Below are 14874 nucleotides of genomic sequence, written 5' to 3'. Positions count from 1 at the left end.
TGGAACACAATATGCATACCGTGATCCTCACCTGCTAAACACATATGCTGTACTTTTCTGCTGGGAGCAGTTGTGTTGTCTTCATGGGACTAACTATGTAGTATACTTAGGCATATACTGAAGTATTTTACAGTTTAGAGTGGTAGCAATGTAATTATCTTTTGAAGACTGTATTGCACTCTTTATTTATACATATACACAAGATGTTAAACTTTTCAGGTTAGATTCAAATAAATCTACAAACATTTTGAGTTAGCACAAATCCATGTGACATCAAGGCACCTAAATAGAAAAATATTAGTGCTGTATACTACTTCTGTGCCAGACAGCACTGCAGATCCTGGACCATGTTTTCTGCATGGAGCTTGTTTCATTTGGGGGACATGGACCTAGGTGGCACAGCTGCAGAAATAGATACCACTTGTCCTGGAGGTGGGTGTGGGTGGAAGAAAGACTCTGTCCATCTTCCCTGCCCTGAACGCTTCTCCCAACCCTCCATGGGTCTCTGCATGGAGACAGGGCAGTTGTTCCTTCTGTTTGCTTGGCCTGGTTGTATGCATAGTTTTTGGCCTCTGTAGAGCACTTCTGCATATTCTTACAACTTCTAACAAACAGTTTAACTTGAAGCAGTTTTGCGTGTCACACTGGGTATCATCTGAAGTGAAAGGTTTAGGAGGTGAGAGTCCTAACAGCTGGAAGTATCATCAAGATGTCTGCTTGATCTTGTATAGTTGCAGGTGAACACCTTCAACACGCACATCCTGGGGTGGGGGGAATGCTGCCAGGTTGTGTAGCTTGGAGGAGTGCTGAAAGGTATGTGCAGCAGTATGGTGTGGACATGAAAACTATAGGGAACTATATGCAGGCTGATGGATGAGAAAAATACTACCCTACTCCTAAGCAGTGGCAGGGGCAATAGCTGTAAAGGTAAATGCAGAATGCTATGAAAATAGTGGTGGGTAAAGGGGAAGGCAGCTTTGCAGAAATAGTATAGAAGTTTGAAGCCTACTGTAGCAAAAGATGTCACCTTATGAAAAAGGTACCTGCAGAGTGAGAATTTAATTTGAAGGGAAAATGATAGAGAGGATGATCTAAGACTTGAAACTATGTAAAATGGAAAGTGAATGCTTACAAAAGAGCATATTTTTTCCTGAAGTATAACAGTAAAGATGTCTATGAGGGAGGTTCTGTGAGGGAGGTTTTAAGTAAAGCTCAGCTCACTCTAGAAGAGTCAATTCATATATGTCAGGCAGCAGAATGAACAGAAATACAAAGAGAAACCTTAAAGACAGACACAGGATGCTTGTCGGTGTGTACCGTTGCAAGAGAGAATTTTCCCAAAGTCAGACTGGCCAGGTACAGGAACATGGAAGGTTATGGAAACAGTGGCAGCAAGTGGCGTGCGTATTAGAAATACTCTGGTTATGGACAAATGTGCAGAAAGTGTAATAAACACATCATTATGCTAATATATGCAGTGCAGGTAAGAAACTACTTAAGAACAGGATTCTTCAAGTGAAGAAGAGGAGCTTTTTTAGGAATACTAATGGAAGAAGTTATAAATTCAAAAGATTGGCCAATTAAAATGAGGAGAAATGGACTATACAGAATGAAGAACAGAATAGAAATAACTGTTATAAACGAAAGTGAAAGAAGGAACTGTGAAAAGCACGTAAATGTGGAAGAGTGAAGAGCGCCTCTGAAAGACTTCAGGAAAAAAGCAATTTTTTTGGTCTGGAAATGCTCTCTGAAAAGGGCATTGGTTAAATATAAATAATAAACATACATAAGGCAGCAACCTGTTCAGGGCCTAGAAGACTGAGGTAAACATCAAGAGAGCCAACATCATGGAAAGTCAAAAAGACAATGTATAACCCTTTTGGAATGATTTGATAACCTGTGAAGTTGTATTTATGTATGTCTTCCATTAAAAGACAAGATATGTCTTGGAGAATACACAGATGTGTGGTGAGGGATACACAAGATGTTTCACAGGTCTTGGGAAAGAGGCTAGGAAATCAAGTGTAAACCACAGCAGCAGATGGTATCTTTTGAGGAATGGAGAAGCATCTAACAATTGAGTTTTCTATGCAATAATTGCAGAGAAAAAGGGAAGAGATCATGACCATATGTAGACTCTAAAGGCTTAAATAAAAACAGAAGAAAGAAAAATTTTGCTGGCTTATGGAAAGGGCAATATTGTTTAAGATGTCAAGAGTCAAATTATTCAGCAAATTTGATGCATTAACAGGATGTAGATGGATTTTCATGGATAGATGGCTTCAAGTTTTGCAGTTTCACTCCATCATTTGGAAGTACTACCTTTAGTTCTGTATTTGGCATGAGGTGTACTGCGTGCAGTGGACAGTGTATCACTTACGGACATATGTCTCAACGATCCAGTGAATATCAGAGCAAATTGAACAGAATATTTGATGTTCCAAAAGCAAGTAATGTTAAACTGAATAAAGCCAGGTATTAATGTCAAACAGTGGAAATAATATATGTAGGGGGAAGTCTGACCTGAGAGGGAAACTCAGAGGGAATTTCTTACACTGAGTCAAAGAGTCAGGGAATACTGAAAGTGTCAAAACCTGGAGATAGGAAAAAGACTTAAAACATTGTGAAGCGCTGGCTTGTGTCAACAAGTGCTTACCCAGCTTTGAAGGATGCGGAACTCACTGTCATGGTTTAACCCCTGCTGGCAAGTAAGTACCACTTTGCTGCTTGCTTGCTCCGCCCCTCAGTGGGAAGGAAGAGATTTGGGAAAAGGTAAAACCAGTGGGTTGAGATAAGAACAGTTTAACAATTGCAATAAAGTGACTACTACTACTACTACTACTACTACAACTATGACTATTGGAAAGGGAGATAACAAAAAGATAAAGGGAAATAAAACTCAAGAAAAAAACCCATGTGATGCACAGTACAGTTGCTCACCACCCACTGACCAGTGCCCAGCCAGTCCCCAGGCAGCGATCCACCTACCCAGCCAACTCCTCCCAGCATATATACTCAGTATGACGTTGTATGGTATGGAATATCCCTTTGGCCAATTTGGGTCAGCTGTCCTGGCTGTGTCCCTTCCCAGTTTCTTGTGCCTCTGCACCCTCTCGCTGGCAGGGCCTGAGAAGCTGAAGAGTCTTTGATTTAGTATAAACACTACTTAGCAGCAACTAAAACCATCTGTGTGTTATCAACATTATTCTCATACTGAATCCAAAACACAGCGTTGCACCAGCTACTGAGAAGAAAATTAACCCTATCCCAGCTGAAACCAGGACACTCACTTTAAGACATCCCTTCCACAAAGTCACTGCATGAGCATGGGTGCCTGGTAAGAAGAGAATTTAGTTTCGACATTAACCAAGATGCCTTAATGTTTTGATTCACTGAAGGACCTAAAAAAATCCATATAAAGGATGGTTAGAGGCAATCTTATGGAACTGATGTTCTGCTGTTTCCAATTGTGTCAAGGACAGTGACAGCTACAGAGGTGGTGTATGCAAATGCTGAAAAAGAGTGGTTGTGTTACTAATCTTTGAAAAGTAACTGCACTAGGTGGTTCTGTAGGAGAAAGAAATGTTACATGTATTTATATTTATTTTTTCCTTTGAGATGCTCTTTCGTCCTTGCAAGCCAAATAATAATTATAATTATTATTAGAATTATTAGGATCATTATTATAATTAATTAATTAGTCTTTTGTCTGCTTTCTGCTGAGAGCTAATGAAAAGCCATATTCACTACTCTCCTTTTTTTGTGTAATTTAATGTGCGGTCTTTAGTGTACATACTATAAAGAGACTGTACAGGAGTTTAAACTTCTTCCTAACAGCTGGCAGAGATTATTTCATACACAGTGGATTAAATGTGTTTTATAGATATGCATAAGGTCAGTGATTAAGACATACCTTTTAAAATAAATAGGTTATTATCTGGCCAGCTGATACTTCTTTCTGACTATATAAAAAAAATAAAATAAATATTTCCAAAATATCTTTGCTAAGGAAAAGCTAGACTGTAGCTGTCAGTTCTCCTCTGGAGAAATGTCAAAAATTGATGTCTTGTTGAAATATCAAATGTACAAACTTCAAGGAGCTCAAGGGGGAGGACAGGTCTCTGAACGGAGAAAATACTTAAATAAGCTTTGCATGCATTTTTGGGAAAGTAATGCTGAAGGTGGAGCTCGTCAAGGGCATGATTCTTACATCTGGAAAGCTGCATGAAACATCTTGAGAGTTTGCTTGATTTGGTAGTCTGCTATTTGAAGATATTAGTGCAAACACCTTAAAGCCAAACTAGAAACGTAAGTAAGCCCAAGGGTGCATTATGTTTCGTTTTCCCTGCCTCTAAATATAGTAACCATTTCCTTAAACTCTGCATTGCAGACATGTTCATTTATTTTTACTTTTGCATTCATGATTGCATACTGTAAACAGGGAGCTAAGGTTGTCTGGCAGACCATGGGCTTTCCATTTCCCAGGGAGCTGTAGTCGTAAGCAAGAGTATGGATCTGCTCCTGTAGTGCCAAAACAAGATTGGGATCTCCACTGAATTCCTGCTTTCTCCTGCTTTAAGCTGGTGCGTTGGCACTAAGTGTTCAGGATAATGGCTTTGGAGAAGCAATTTGCAATGACACCTGTGTGCTACTAATTGGATACTACTAATTGGATAATGATAGTATATTGGCACAGAGCAGAATGCCTGAGCCCCACTGTTTCCTGGCAGTTGATGCAGCCACACATCAAGAATAGGGAATTCTTGAAGGTAACGGTGATCTGTGACCTTGGCTGTGAGATGCTGAATTCCACATTGCCCTGAACAGCACATTACCTGAATTTGGGATATGCGTAGTGAAGGGTTTACTTAAAAAATGTGCGTGCCTGTGGCTGTGAAGAAAGATCCCAGAGTTAATTATATCAGCTCCAGGGCTGCTGTACTGGCACGTGGAGAGCTACCTCCTGTAGTCTTCTCTGACTCATGGTTAAATAAATGGGAGGGAAAAAAACCAAAAAACTGAAGTATGACTTAAGGAGCCTATGGTAGTGGCAATCAGTTTTTCACTCTTTGTGAAATAAAGAATGATTCACAGTTTAAAAAAAATAATACCACGACAGCACTTGCTCAGAACTTGTCAGGAGACACCAGACAACCAAGGAGTTGAGCACCTGCTTGTAAAATTGTTCAGTGCTAGGTAAGTCCACCGTGGAGTAACTCAACACACTGCCTCTTTCCTAAATTATGGCATGCTTCTAGCAGCAGCAGTTCTTCTTGAGATTGGCCTCGTGAAATCTGACACTGATGGTACCAGATGGAGACAGCAAAATAGAATAAAATAATTGGAGCAAGCCTGTATACTTTTAGGGAACTTGCCACTTGTAGGTATGTAGATCATGCTCTTTGCTTGCTGTTAAAGAGTTTCCTTCCTAGGGGAAGCTTGGTCCTACGTAGAAAGATTTCCTGGTTGAGCAGAGGTCCCTACATCTGTCTGAAACCTGGCATTCCTGATACGCAACATTATGTATCTCCATGCTTCGTTTTCAAACTATGTGAGTTCACACCCCTCGAGCATTATTTAAAATTTGTTTTCAGAGGGGTTGCAAGTGAAACTCATTTGAATCTGCCCAATTTCATCGAGTATTGTGTCAAGCTTACAAATGTTGCTTGATTTTGATGCATAACCATGAATCAGCCCAGGTGTGTTGAAAATGTTGAAAGTTTTAGCATACCTTTTGATTAACCTGATCTGACGTTCGAGTTTGTAAGAACATACAGCCCTAGAGAACTTGGCAGTGTTTTAATTGTCAGTGTTACCGTGTAGCTCTCACAGTAGTGTAGACCAGGGACATACGTGACCTGTCATTAAATGGTAATTCATCTACTCACAGTTCAATGTCTGAAGTATGCTGCCTTATTCCCTAAAGATTTAGTGGAAAAATAACTCAGAGTATAAAGTTTTCCCAAAGTTCAGAAATATTTCACCAGGGAATGTTCATTAATTTTAAAAAATTTTTCCCAGCTGTATGATTCAGAGCTAGACATATAATTGATTTATTTTTTTGGAGTGTTAAAAAAATATGTTTCCCATAAAGGGAGTTTTCTGGCAACAGAAAGACTTCTGGAGCTGAATTACAGTGTTATTTGCTTGCATCTATGTTGTTAAGACAAGTGTGCTCTAGTTTTCCAGCATGTCTTTATAGCTCCAGATGGAGTGGTATACCTTAACATACATTAATACAGAGGAAATAAAGTAAATGAAGTAAGTTAGGAAGGTGTACTTCTGCTGACCAGGTTTTTTTTTTTTCAGGTTAAGGGAAATATTTGAAAGTTAGAGTGAAATCCTCTTTTGAGCTACTGAGGCACAAATTAATCTAGACTGCTTTAAAGAGCAGAATCTGCTTTCTCTTCATGCTGCTGCAGTTCAGGGGTTGCTTCACTGACCTTATACGGACTGTAGTCCTTCATGTGTAACAAGCAGAAGTGAAGACCTCCTTCTTGAAGGAGAGCTTATTTGGAGGAGTTCACTCTCTTACAATAGGATCTTTAAATATCCTTTCCAGAATGTTGCAGAAGTGGTGAAGTATGAGTGTGTGACATTCAGTAGCTGCTGAAGTGTGCTGAGATGAGCATGTTATCGTAGATTGCAATGTGCAGTCAGTAGGTGTGCGATTCTTGAATGCCTTTATCAGAATTAATCAGTAGTTTACAAAGGGGAGATGAAATTAAAGATCTGAAAACAAATATTGTTTACTGATGACTCACTGGAGGAGAGGCAGAATGCTATAGTATAATCAAGCAAATAGTATTGTAGGCAGAAATCTGTGTTTGTGAGCTGATACGTGTGATGTGACTGGGTGCTATCCAGCCAGGTTTTGGCATTGCTACACTTTGCTGTGGTGTGCAGCGGGAGCTTCCAAGCCCCTCACGTGACTTCAGCCAGCCGTGAGTCAGGATGTTTTTCTTCTGTGCTACAGTAAAAATGTTCAGTTAAAGAACAGGGTGGATATTCTTAAGGCCAGGCACACAAATTACATTTCTCAGTGTCTCCCACCACAAGTCAGAGCTTTTAGTGTATTAATGTTTGATGATAAGTTACATCAAGGTAGAGTAGTTGTGAAAAAGGTAAAAATAGACTTCAGTTAGGGATAGGTTTTATTGCAAACCTCCCTCTAAATTAAAAAGAACAACATCCCCTTACAGTGTATAGCTACATCATTGCACTCCTTTCTTTCTCACTGCTATGAAATAGCTGCAGAGGCTTAACTTAAAACAGACTTGTTAAGCATAAGAGGACATGACCTGCTTATGGTAAATTACATCTGTCCACTATTTCTTCAAGGATTTCCAACTGCATGAAATTCACTTTACTGTCATGTTTTGTACAGAGGGTGTTTTTACAAATGCATTGCAGAGCAGTTATTGTTTTGAGTTAGTTGCACTTAGCCATTTCTTCTAGGTCCCTACTCAAAGGTATAGCTATGGAAAATCAGTGGTTTCTTTTGGGTCTTTCTGTTAGGAACTGGAATCATAAATCATTCACCATAAAGAAACTAGCAGCAGCTAAGAGTAAAGTATGCCCCCCCTCACTTTTCTTTTAAGGAATGCCGTAAGAGAAGGAAAGAAAAGATCATAAATTCATGTCACTTCTTCCAAAATATCATCCTTTTGGTTTGTTCCCTAATGGGCCAACACTGATCTTTTTTTTATGTAGATTTTGTGCTCATACTCAGATTTGCGTCTGATATAAACTGTGGTAGCTCCATTGACTTCAGCAGAGCTAAGCTATTTTACAGTGGCTGAGGCTTACCACAGGATGTAATACACCAATATATTTCTGTGCAACACTATAAGTTATGTCAAGTTATGGAACTTCTTCTAGTGGGAGGTTCTGGTTAAATGTTTTTATGATTAAAATTGCAGTGTCAGATTTAGATGGGTGATAAATGTGTTTAAGTGATGGATCTGCATTCTGGCAGTGTTTGTCAGAGGCTTTTTGATGGCTTAATCTTGAGCTAGTACAAGTCATTGCTCAGTTTCTTCTCTTTTACTATTCTGAGTCTCTTATTCCTCTGTTTTTCTCTGTCCATTTTCCTCAATTTCTGCTCTTCCACGTTTTCCCTACCTCTGTCTGGTTGGACACTGAGGGCAGGATGAGGAAGGTATCTTCATACGTCTTGCATATCTTCATACGTCTTGCATAACTTTATTTTAGTATTAATAGGTCCAAGTGACAGAGAAGGTGATAATTAAATCATGAGTTCTTCTTCAGGGCAGGTTCAGAGGAAGTGTGGTCATTCACTTGGAGGACACTCAAATGGAAGGATTGACAGTCTTTTGTAAACTACTTCATTGCTTTTACTTGGCAAAATATGTAAATTTACCAAACAGCAACCACAACAACAACAACGAAAGATTAATAAACCCCAAGAGAGTAAATCAGATTGCCTTAAAAAAACAAGGAAGGAAACATAAAATATGAAGGACTATTATCTTGTAATGGGTACACCGTGTTAACCTTATCCTAAGAAGTCCTACAGAGCAGTTGGTGTCATATGATGCTATAGTAATGTGTTTTGTCTAGCATCATACATTGTCTTTTTACTGCCCTTCTTTTTCCCAAGAGAGTGAATCCCATTAGGGGAAGCTTTACTTTTCCTGGTACTTGGCAAGAGCATAGTGCAAGTCAGATTTGCAGCTTTGGAGGAGAGCCCAAATGCAATTCTCAAGCTTTTATTGGGATGTGGGCACACAGTGAATTTCTTCCACACACCAGCTGAGATAGGTTGCCTTTGGGAATTCAATACACTGTCTTTCCAATTCACCAGATTTCCCTTTAAATAATATTAATAATAAAAATGCTTAAAATGGAGACAGACTTTATTCTAGCAAAGAAAGACTCCTTTTTAGGAAAACTTGCAGCTTTGTTCTGGAGTTCTGGATTCTCATGAAAATATGGGTCAATCTCTTTAAAGTTTTTCTGGGACTGGGGTTCTCTTTTGAAGTGCATGGACTCTTTAGCAAGGCATCTCATACATCAGGCTTACTTTTCTGCTCATAACACTACTTGAGTTGCAGTTTCTACTGATTTCTTCTTCCTAGAAGAAGAATGCATGATTTGCATTGTGAAACTTTTCTTCTTGCTGCAGAAGAGGTAACAGATTATATATCATCCCATGCATTACCTGTAACACATTTTGATTTCAAGTCTGTGGGATGTCACTGGTTATTCATAGTTCTCACATGAGCATAATACAAAGGACTGGCTTGCATGCCCGCATCCTTTTGGGATTCAGGCAGATATTCATGGTATGTGAGTGGACTCAGCTTTGGTCTACTGTGACATTTCCTCTTAATTTCTGCTTGTGTATGTAACATCATGAAGTACAGACTCCATTTCCTCAGTTTTCCCGTTGCCACACGCTGCAGATAAAACTGAAGCTACTTTGTGGCATGGAGAAAATCAGTTTAACAAGTGATGAAGTTATCAACATGAGAGAAGAGGCTAGGGCAGTCTGATCCCTCCTCCTTGTAAATGGGGGTAACTCCACTGCCACCATTCAGGTTGGCCCTTTTGCTATTGTGAAAATCCATGAGGTAGGGAAGCGAGTCCTGGAAAGTGATGACACTGTAATACAGCTTTATGTACTGTGCCTTCAGGGTGACTTGCTTCCTTGATGAACAAGGCTTCATTTCCCCTGTGTAAAACCCAACTGTTTCTCCTCCAGCCCTGTCCCACAAAGTACCATTTAAATGATGTGGAATATTTTAAGGAGCACTTTTGTTCTATAAATGCTCTAACTAGACCTTAGTGTTAATGGCAGTAGGTCAGCAATCACTGCTGTCTTTCTGACATCAGTGCTTCAACTCTAAACAGTCAAAGCCATGGAAGGATCCACTTTCATACTTTTTTGTGTCTTGCTTTTTCAACAGTTACATCGCAAACCAGCGAAATTTAGAAAGTATCAATGACAATGAAGTTGGATTTTATGTTGGACTTAAAAATCTGTGAGTATGTGAGATGTATATTTTATAAATCTTTTTTTTCTTCATTTCTTTTATAGAAGCATATAAAGGCCTCATCAGAGTGTAGGCCTGACTTTTTGTGTTACAGAGGATAGTTGTAAATCTTGCAGTTCAGCCTTGTTGAGATTTCATCTGCACTCTTACTTTAACCATTATTATAAATTAAGAATTCCATTATAGTTAAACGAATATCCTAAGATTTTTATGTATTTTCACAGGACCGTGGTGGATTCAGGCTTAAGATTTGTGTCCCGTCAGGCATTTGTGAAAAACGTCAACCTACAGTACATGTGAGTAAGAATAGCATCTGCCTTCTAAATCAAAACGGCCCAATTTGTATTAATTTAAGTAATTGTTAATTTATTTTTCTCTTTTACCATTTACTTCATTAAAAATGTTTTAACTAGACAGATTTGTAATGATCTTCTGTTGTTAATAGACCCTACATAAGACATGTATGGTAAGGAACTGGCAGAGCATAGGACATGCATGGTGGGGGACTGTCAGATCATAAGAACATAATGTGAGTTGGTAAAAAGACCATGGTTCATTGTCCTGGTCCTAACAATGGACTCTGGCTGTGTCTTCTGTGGTAAGTAGTAGCACAGAGTGTCTCTGTCAGCTGAGTGAGCTGTTGCCGAGGGTGTGATGTCCACATTATGCACCACACTCAGTGACAGGTTTGAGTAGCTCTAATCTGATTCCATGGGCTGAATGTGTTTTAGCAGCTACAGTGCAGTTAGGTGCATGCATGGAGCGCATCTAATGTAATTTCACCAGTGCATATGCCCAGAGACTGTGACATGACTATGCACGTAAGTCCTGGGGATGATCAGAAGATACACTTTGGAAGGTCACTTAAGATTTGAACTAATGCACCCAAAGCAGAATAGAAGAATGAGGTTACTTTCACACCCAAATGCAATTTGTGGTTCATGAACTTCAGGAGGCAGAGTTTGTGTCTGTGCAGCTTCTTGACTGTGTTTTTCTAGATTACTTACATTTTAGATTTAGCAAAGGCTGAACTGATCAAAGTTATTTATAAAAGTAGAAAGAAAAATAATCAGCTAAAATGAAAGGCTTTGTTTCTTTTTAGCGTAAGTACACGTCCCTGAAGGACCGCAGTGTCTTTTGGTGGGACAGAAATGGAGTAGCTCGCTTTGCTACTTACATGGAAAACCATGGATCTAGCCCTACAAAACATTAAGATCATGTGAGAGGCTCAGTTCCTCACAGGAGCCCTGGTTTAGCCAAGTATTCAGGTGTGTGTTTCAGCCCATCTATCCTTGTTAGATATATTTAGCACTTAACTCCTTGCTTTTGTTAAAGTCCTAATGAGACTGGGAAGTCATAAGGCCAAGCCTTGGACTTGGAAGATGCTTTCTTGTAATAGGGAAGAACAGTTGAACGGAGAGCAGGGCTGATTGCTTTGCTAATGAAATTTAATAATTTCCTGCACCTGTGTTTTCCAAAGAATGGCAATTAATTCATGTAAGGAAGTGGACATGAATGTCTGTATCTGCCTAAACAGTAACTGCTCTCCTTGATGTGGAACAATCACTGGCAGAGTGTGAACAAGATCTTGTCAGCCTATTAGGCTTACATATTACTTCATATAGTCATTAAAAAAGTAAAGAGCTTTTAATATCATCAGGTAGTGATATAAGGGAGGTGTCTTCTAGTCTGAATTTGTGTGTTTACTTGTGTAACAATTTCTCAGTGAACTATGGTTGTAAAAGATGAAACTCCATAAAGCCAAGTGCATATGTGCTGGCTGTGGAAATGTGCAATAAGAACTTACTGGCTGAGAGGCACATTTGCACAGAAAGATCTAGTGGCTGTGCTGGGGCAGAACCTCAATATAATGCAGCAGAGCAAAGCGAATTCATCCTGGGATCGAAAGGAATTTTGTGTTAGATTTTTATACCGCTTCCCTGTTACTTGAGCTGCTGGGAAGGCATCTATCGGAATGCTATATATAGATTAGGACACTGAATCTACCCATCTTGGAAGCTATTACAGAGAAGAGCGACAGAGCTACAAGGAGCTTGTAAAGCAAATAATTTAAGGAGGCTCAGAGGCTGACTGAAGCAGGGTAAATAGATGTTTGGAAGATCTTCCTAGCTGTATGGGCAAGTAGACATGGAAAAAGATAACTGAGACAATTGGTGGGATCCTCTTGATAGGCTTTTTTTCCTGTTTCCTTAGGGAAATGGGTTTCATGCAGTCATGAAGTGTCTCTGTCCCAGGTGATTCTTCTAACCAAAACTGATACAGGTAAACAGGTTTTCTGAAAACTGACCATTGGACAGAACAGGGAGACCCTACTAGATTACCCACTTAAGGGGAAAAGTATCACTGTGTCTGTATGACCTGCTAGGCACTACAGAACCCATGTGGACAAGATGTCCTTAAAATACTTCAGCCAAGGGAAGAGTTTCAGCAGGAAGACACAGTCAAACGTGGAATATGGATCTGTTGGTAAGCAGGCTTTACTAGATCTGTAGTTCATGAAGCTGCTTGTTGAATTAGGCTGACTGACATCTGTTTGGTTGATGTACATGGAATCCTGATCCACAATACTTACATTATGGACCAAAAGCTTATCCAGTTTCATATTGTTTTTTCTTTTTGTGGGGATTTAGTAATGTTAACAGACACAGGATTAAGGATAAGCCCAGATAAGATGGAAGATACTAAGTGGCACCACCTCCTCTATATGTACATGACAAAGTAGTTAAGTATGCAGGCATTTTTTGCTGAGGCTGATCTATTATCCCTGAAAAAAACCCCAACAACATATGTTTATTTTCTCTGGCAGGTCTTGATGCACACTGAAATATTTCTGAAAGTCCTAGTGAATCACTGCTTGTTGTCATCAGCAATAAAACTGTTGACTGCACTGGGAATGAAGTGCAGCTCCTGTTGTGCTTGTGACAGTGAAAAGTATTAAGAGCTGAAATAGTTCCACTTTGCAAGAGTAACCTCTGGGTACAGGTCTTTTAGAAGTCTTGCATTTTACTTTGAAACAACAGTTTGTTACTGTCCCATAAAGAAAACAGAAACTCCAAACACTTCTGAAGACTGATGTTACTGTATAAGTTTTAATTTTGCTAGTGATATTATTACAGTTTATCTTCTATGAAAAATCTTTTTTATGTAGTTAAGGAGCTTTACTATATAGACATAATATGTATTTTATGAATCATACAAGAATATCAGATTTTAAGAAACTCATTAACACAAATTTCCTTAAGCATTTTTTTATCATTACCTTATCTTCTTGGCCAAACTTCTGTAGCCCAGATATCTTTCCAGAGTTATGTATAATGAGAAGATTTGAATAATAACATAAACCCCAGGAAAATAAATGCTCTAATAGATATTACTAAAATGTAATTAATAGGCTTGCTCATCTAATTCTGGTATTCTTATTGACCTTAGACTCAAATTAGTCAACAGTTGTATTTAACAAGCCAGTAAACAGTCCTAGTTTAGTAGTGCTGTAATTTCTAAGATTATCTGCTGCTAATGGTAATTTTAATAGACCTGTGTGATACACATGCATGCTATAGCATTAGTACCTTTAAACAAAAAAAAAATACATGACACAGCAAGTGGCTATTTCCAAAAATGTTAAAAAATAGCTACTGTTATATGCCAGGCTGTGTATAATTGCATCGCTAAACCACAGATTTGTGAGTGTAGAATATGTACAGCTCTAGGTATTAAGATGTGTTTGTATCTCTGCACTGTTCAGGTTTGGGATAAGGCAGACAAATGAAACCATTTGAGACCTTGCTACAGATTTTCCCTTGCTTGCACATTGGCCTGGCTCCAGCCATAGGTATAGCAGGCAGTGGAGAGAGGCTGAGCATAGCAAAATGGCCATTTCTTGACCTTTTCCCCTAGTTCTCCTTAGATCTGTTCTCTCCTCTTCCTTCTTCCCTCTTCTTGCCAGGAGTGCTATATGTGGTAGAGCTGTGCCCATATTGCTAGCTATGTGAGCATTTATGCAGTTTCTCAGGCTGCTTTTGCATTTCTCACATAGCCACAGGTTGCGTTTAGCTGAATTAGGGCTAGCAAGTTTAAGGTGAGCTTGATACTTGCATGTAAATCATGGGCTCGCTTTGGACTGAATTTGGGTCTTCTCCTTAGGTATAGCTTTGGAGTCAGGCTCTGTACTCCAGACTTTTGGGTTTTTTGAATAAAATATCCAAAATATGGATCTTCTTGGGGCTGCTCGCCATGATCTTTTTATGTGTCGTTGAATTGGGCAACTAATTTATGTAATGTCTTTCCATGGAAGTGGAAGTGTGGTCCTTAATTACTCTGGAATAAGCCTGGTAGTGATTTTTTCACTTAACAGGAATTAAAGAGACTGCAGCAGGCATCCCTATAAACAATATAAAGTGCTCTAGTTTATGAGAACTACATTTGCTGTCACAGTATTGTTTAAGGTGATAAATCTGTAACAGTGATCTGAAAAATTTCTGTTGAATTACTTGTCAACTTGGAAAAACCTTAAAGCACTAAACTACATGAGAGAAAAGGCTACAGTCTTGGAAGCACTGAAAGGTTTCAACCCGTGATCAAGAATAGAGGCACAGGAATTTTTAATTACTCCTCTTACTGTTCTTACTTCCTTTTCCTGGTGCATATCAAGCACAATGGGTAAAAATGTGAAGAGATAATTAATACTATCAGGGTGCTTTTGGTTTTTGAAAATTTGAGTTGTTAAAAACAAGATAATGACTCTCTGTTCTTTTGATAGTTTTATTTAAATTATCAGTCCCATTTTTTCACTGGCTCACGTGGAGTCATTGCTACCTGCACCTGCACAAAGTGT

The 14874-nt window shown here is 39.0% G+C and overlaps 1 protein-coding gene across 1 annotated transcript in view; it reads left to right on the top strand.

The window, feature by feature from the left end:
• The window catches only part of NTRK2 (neurotrophic receptor tyrosine kinase 2), a 208486-nt gene that overhangs the window by 7079 nt on the left and 186533 nt on the right, over nt 1-14874 (top strand). Inside the window, exons 2-3 of the mRNA XM_037374196.1 lie at nt 9933-10007; nt 10244-10315. Of these exons, the coding sequence (XP_037230093.1) occupies nt 9933-10007; nt 10244-10315 (147 nt within the window). The remainder of the gene's footprint in view (nt 1-9932; nt 10008-10243; nt 10316-14874) is intronic.

This window comes from Falco rusticolus, chromosome Z, assembly GCF_015220075.1.
Source record: "Falco rusticolus isolate bFalRus1 chromosome Z, bFalRus1.pri, whole genome shotgun sequence".
NCBI classification, from domain to species: domain Eukaryota; kingdom Metazoa; phylum Chordata; class Aves; order Falconiformes; family Falconidae; genus Falco; species Falco rusticolus.
This window is presented reverse-complemented; position numbering and strand designations above follow the sequence as displayed.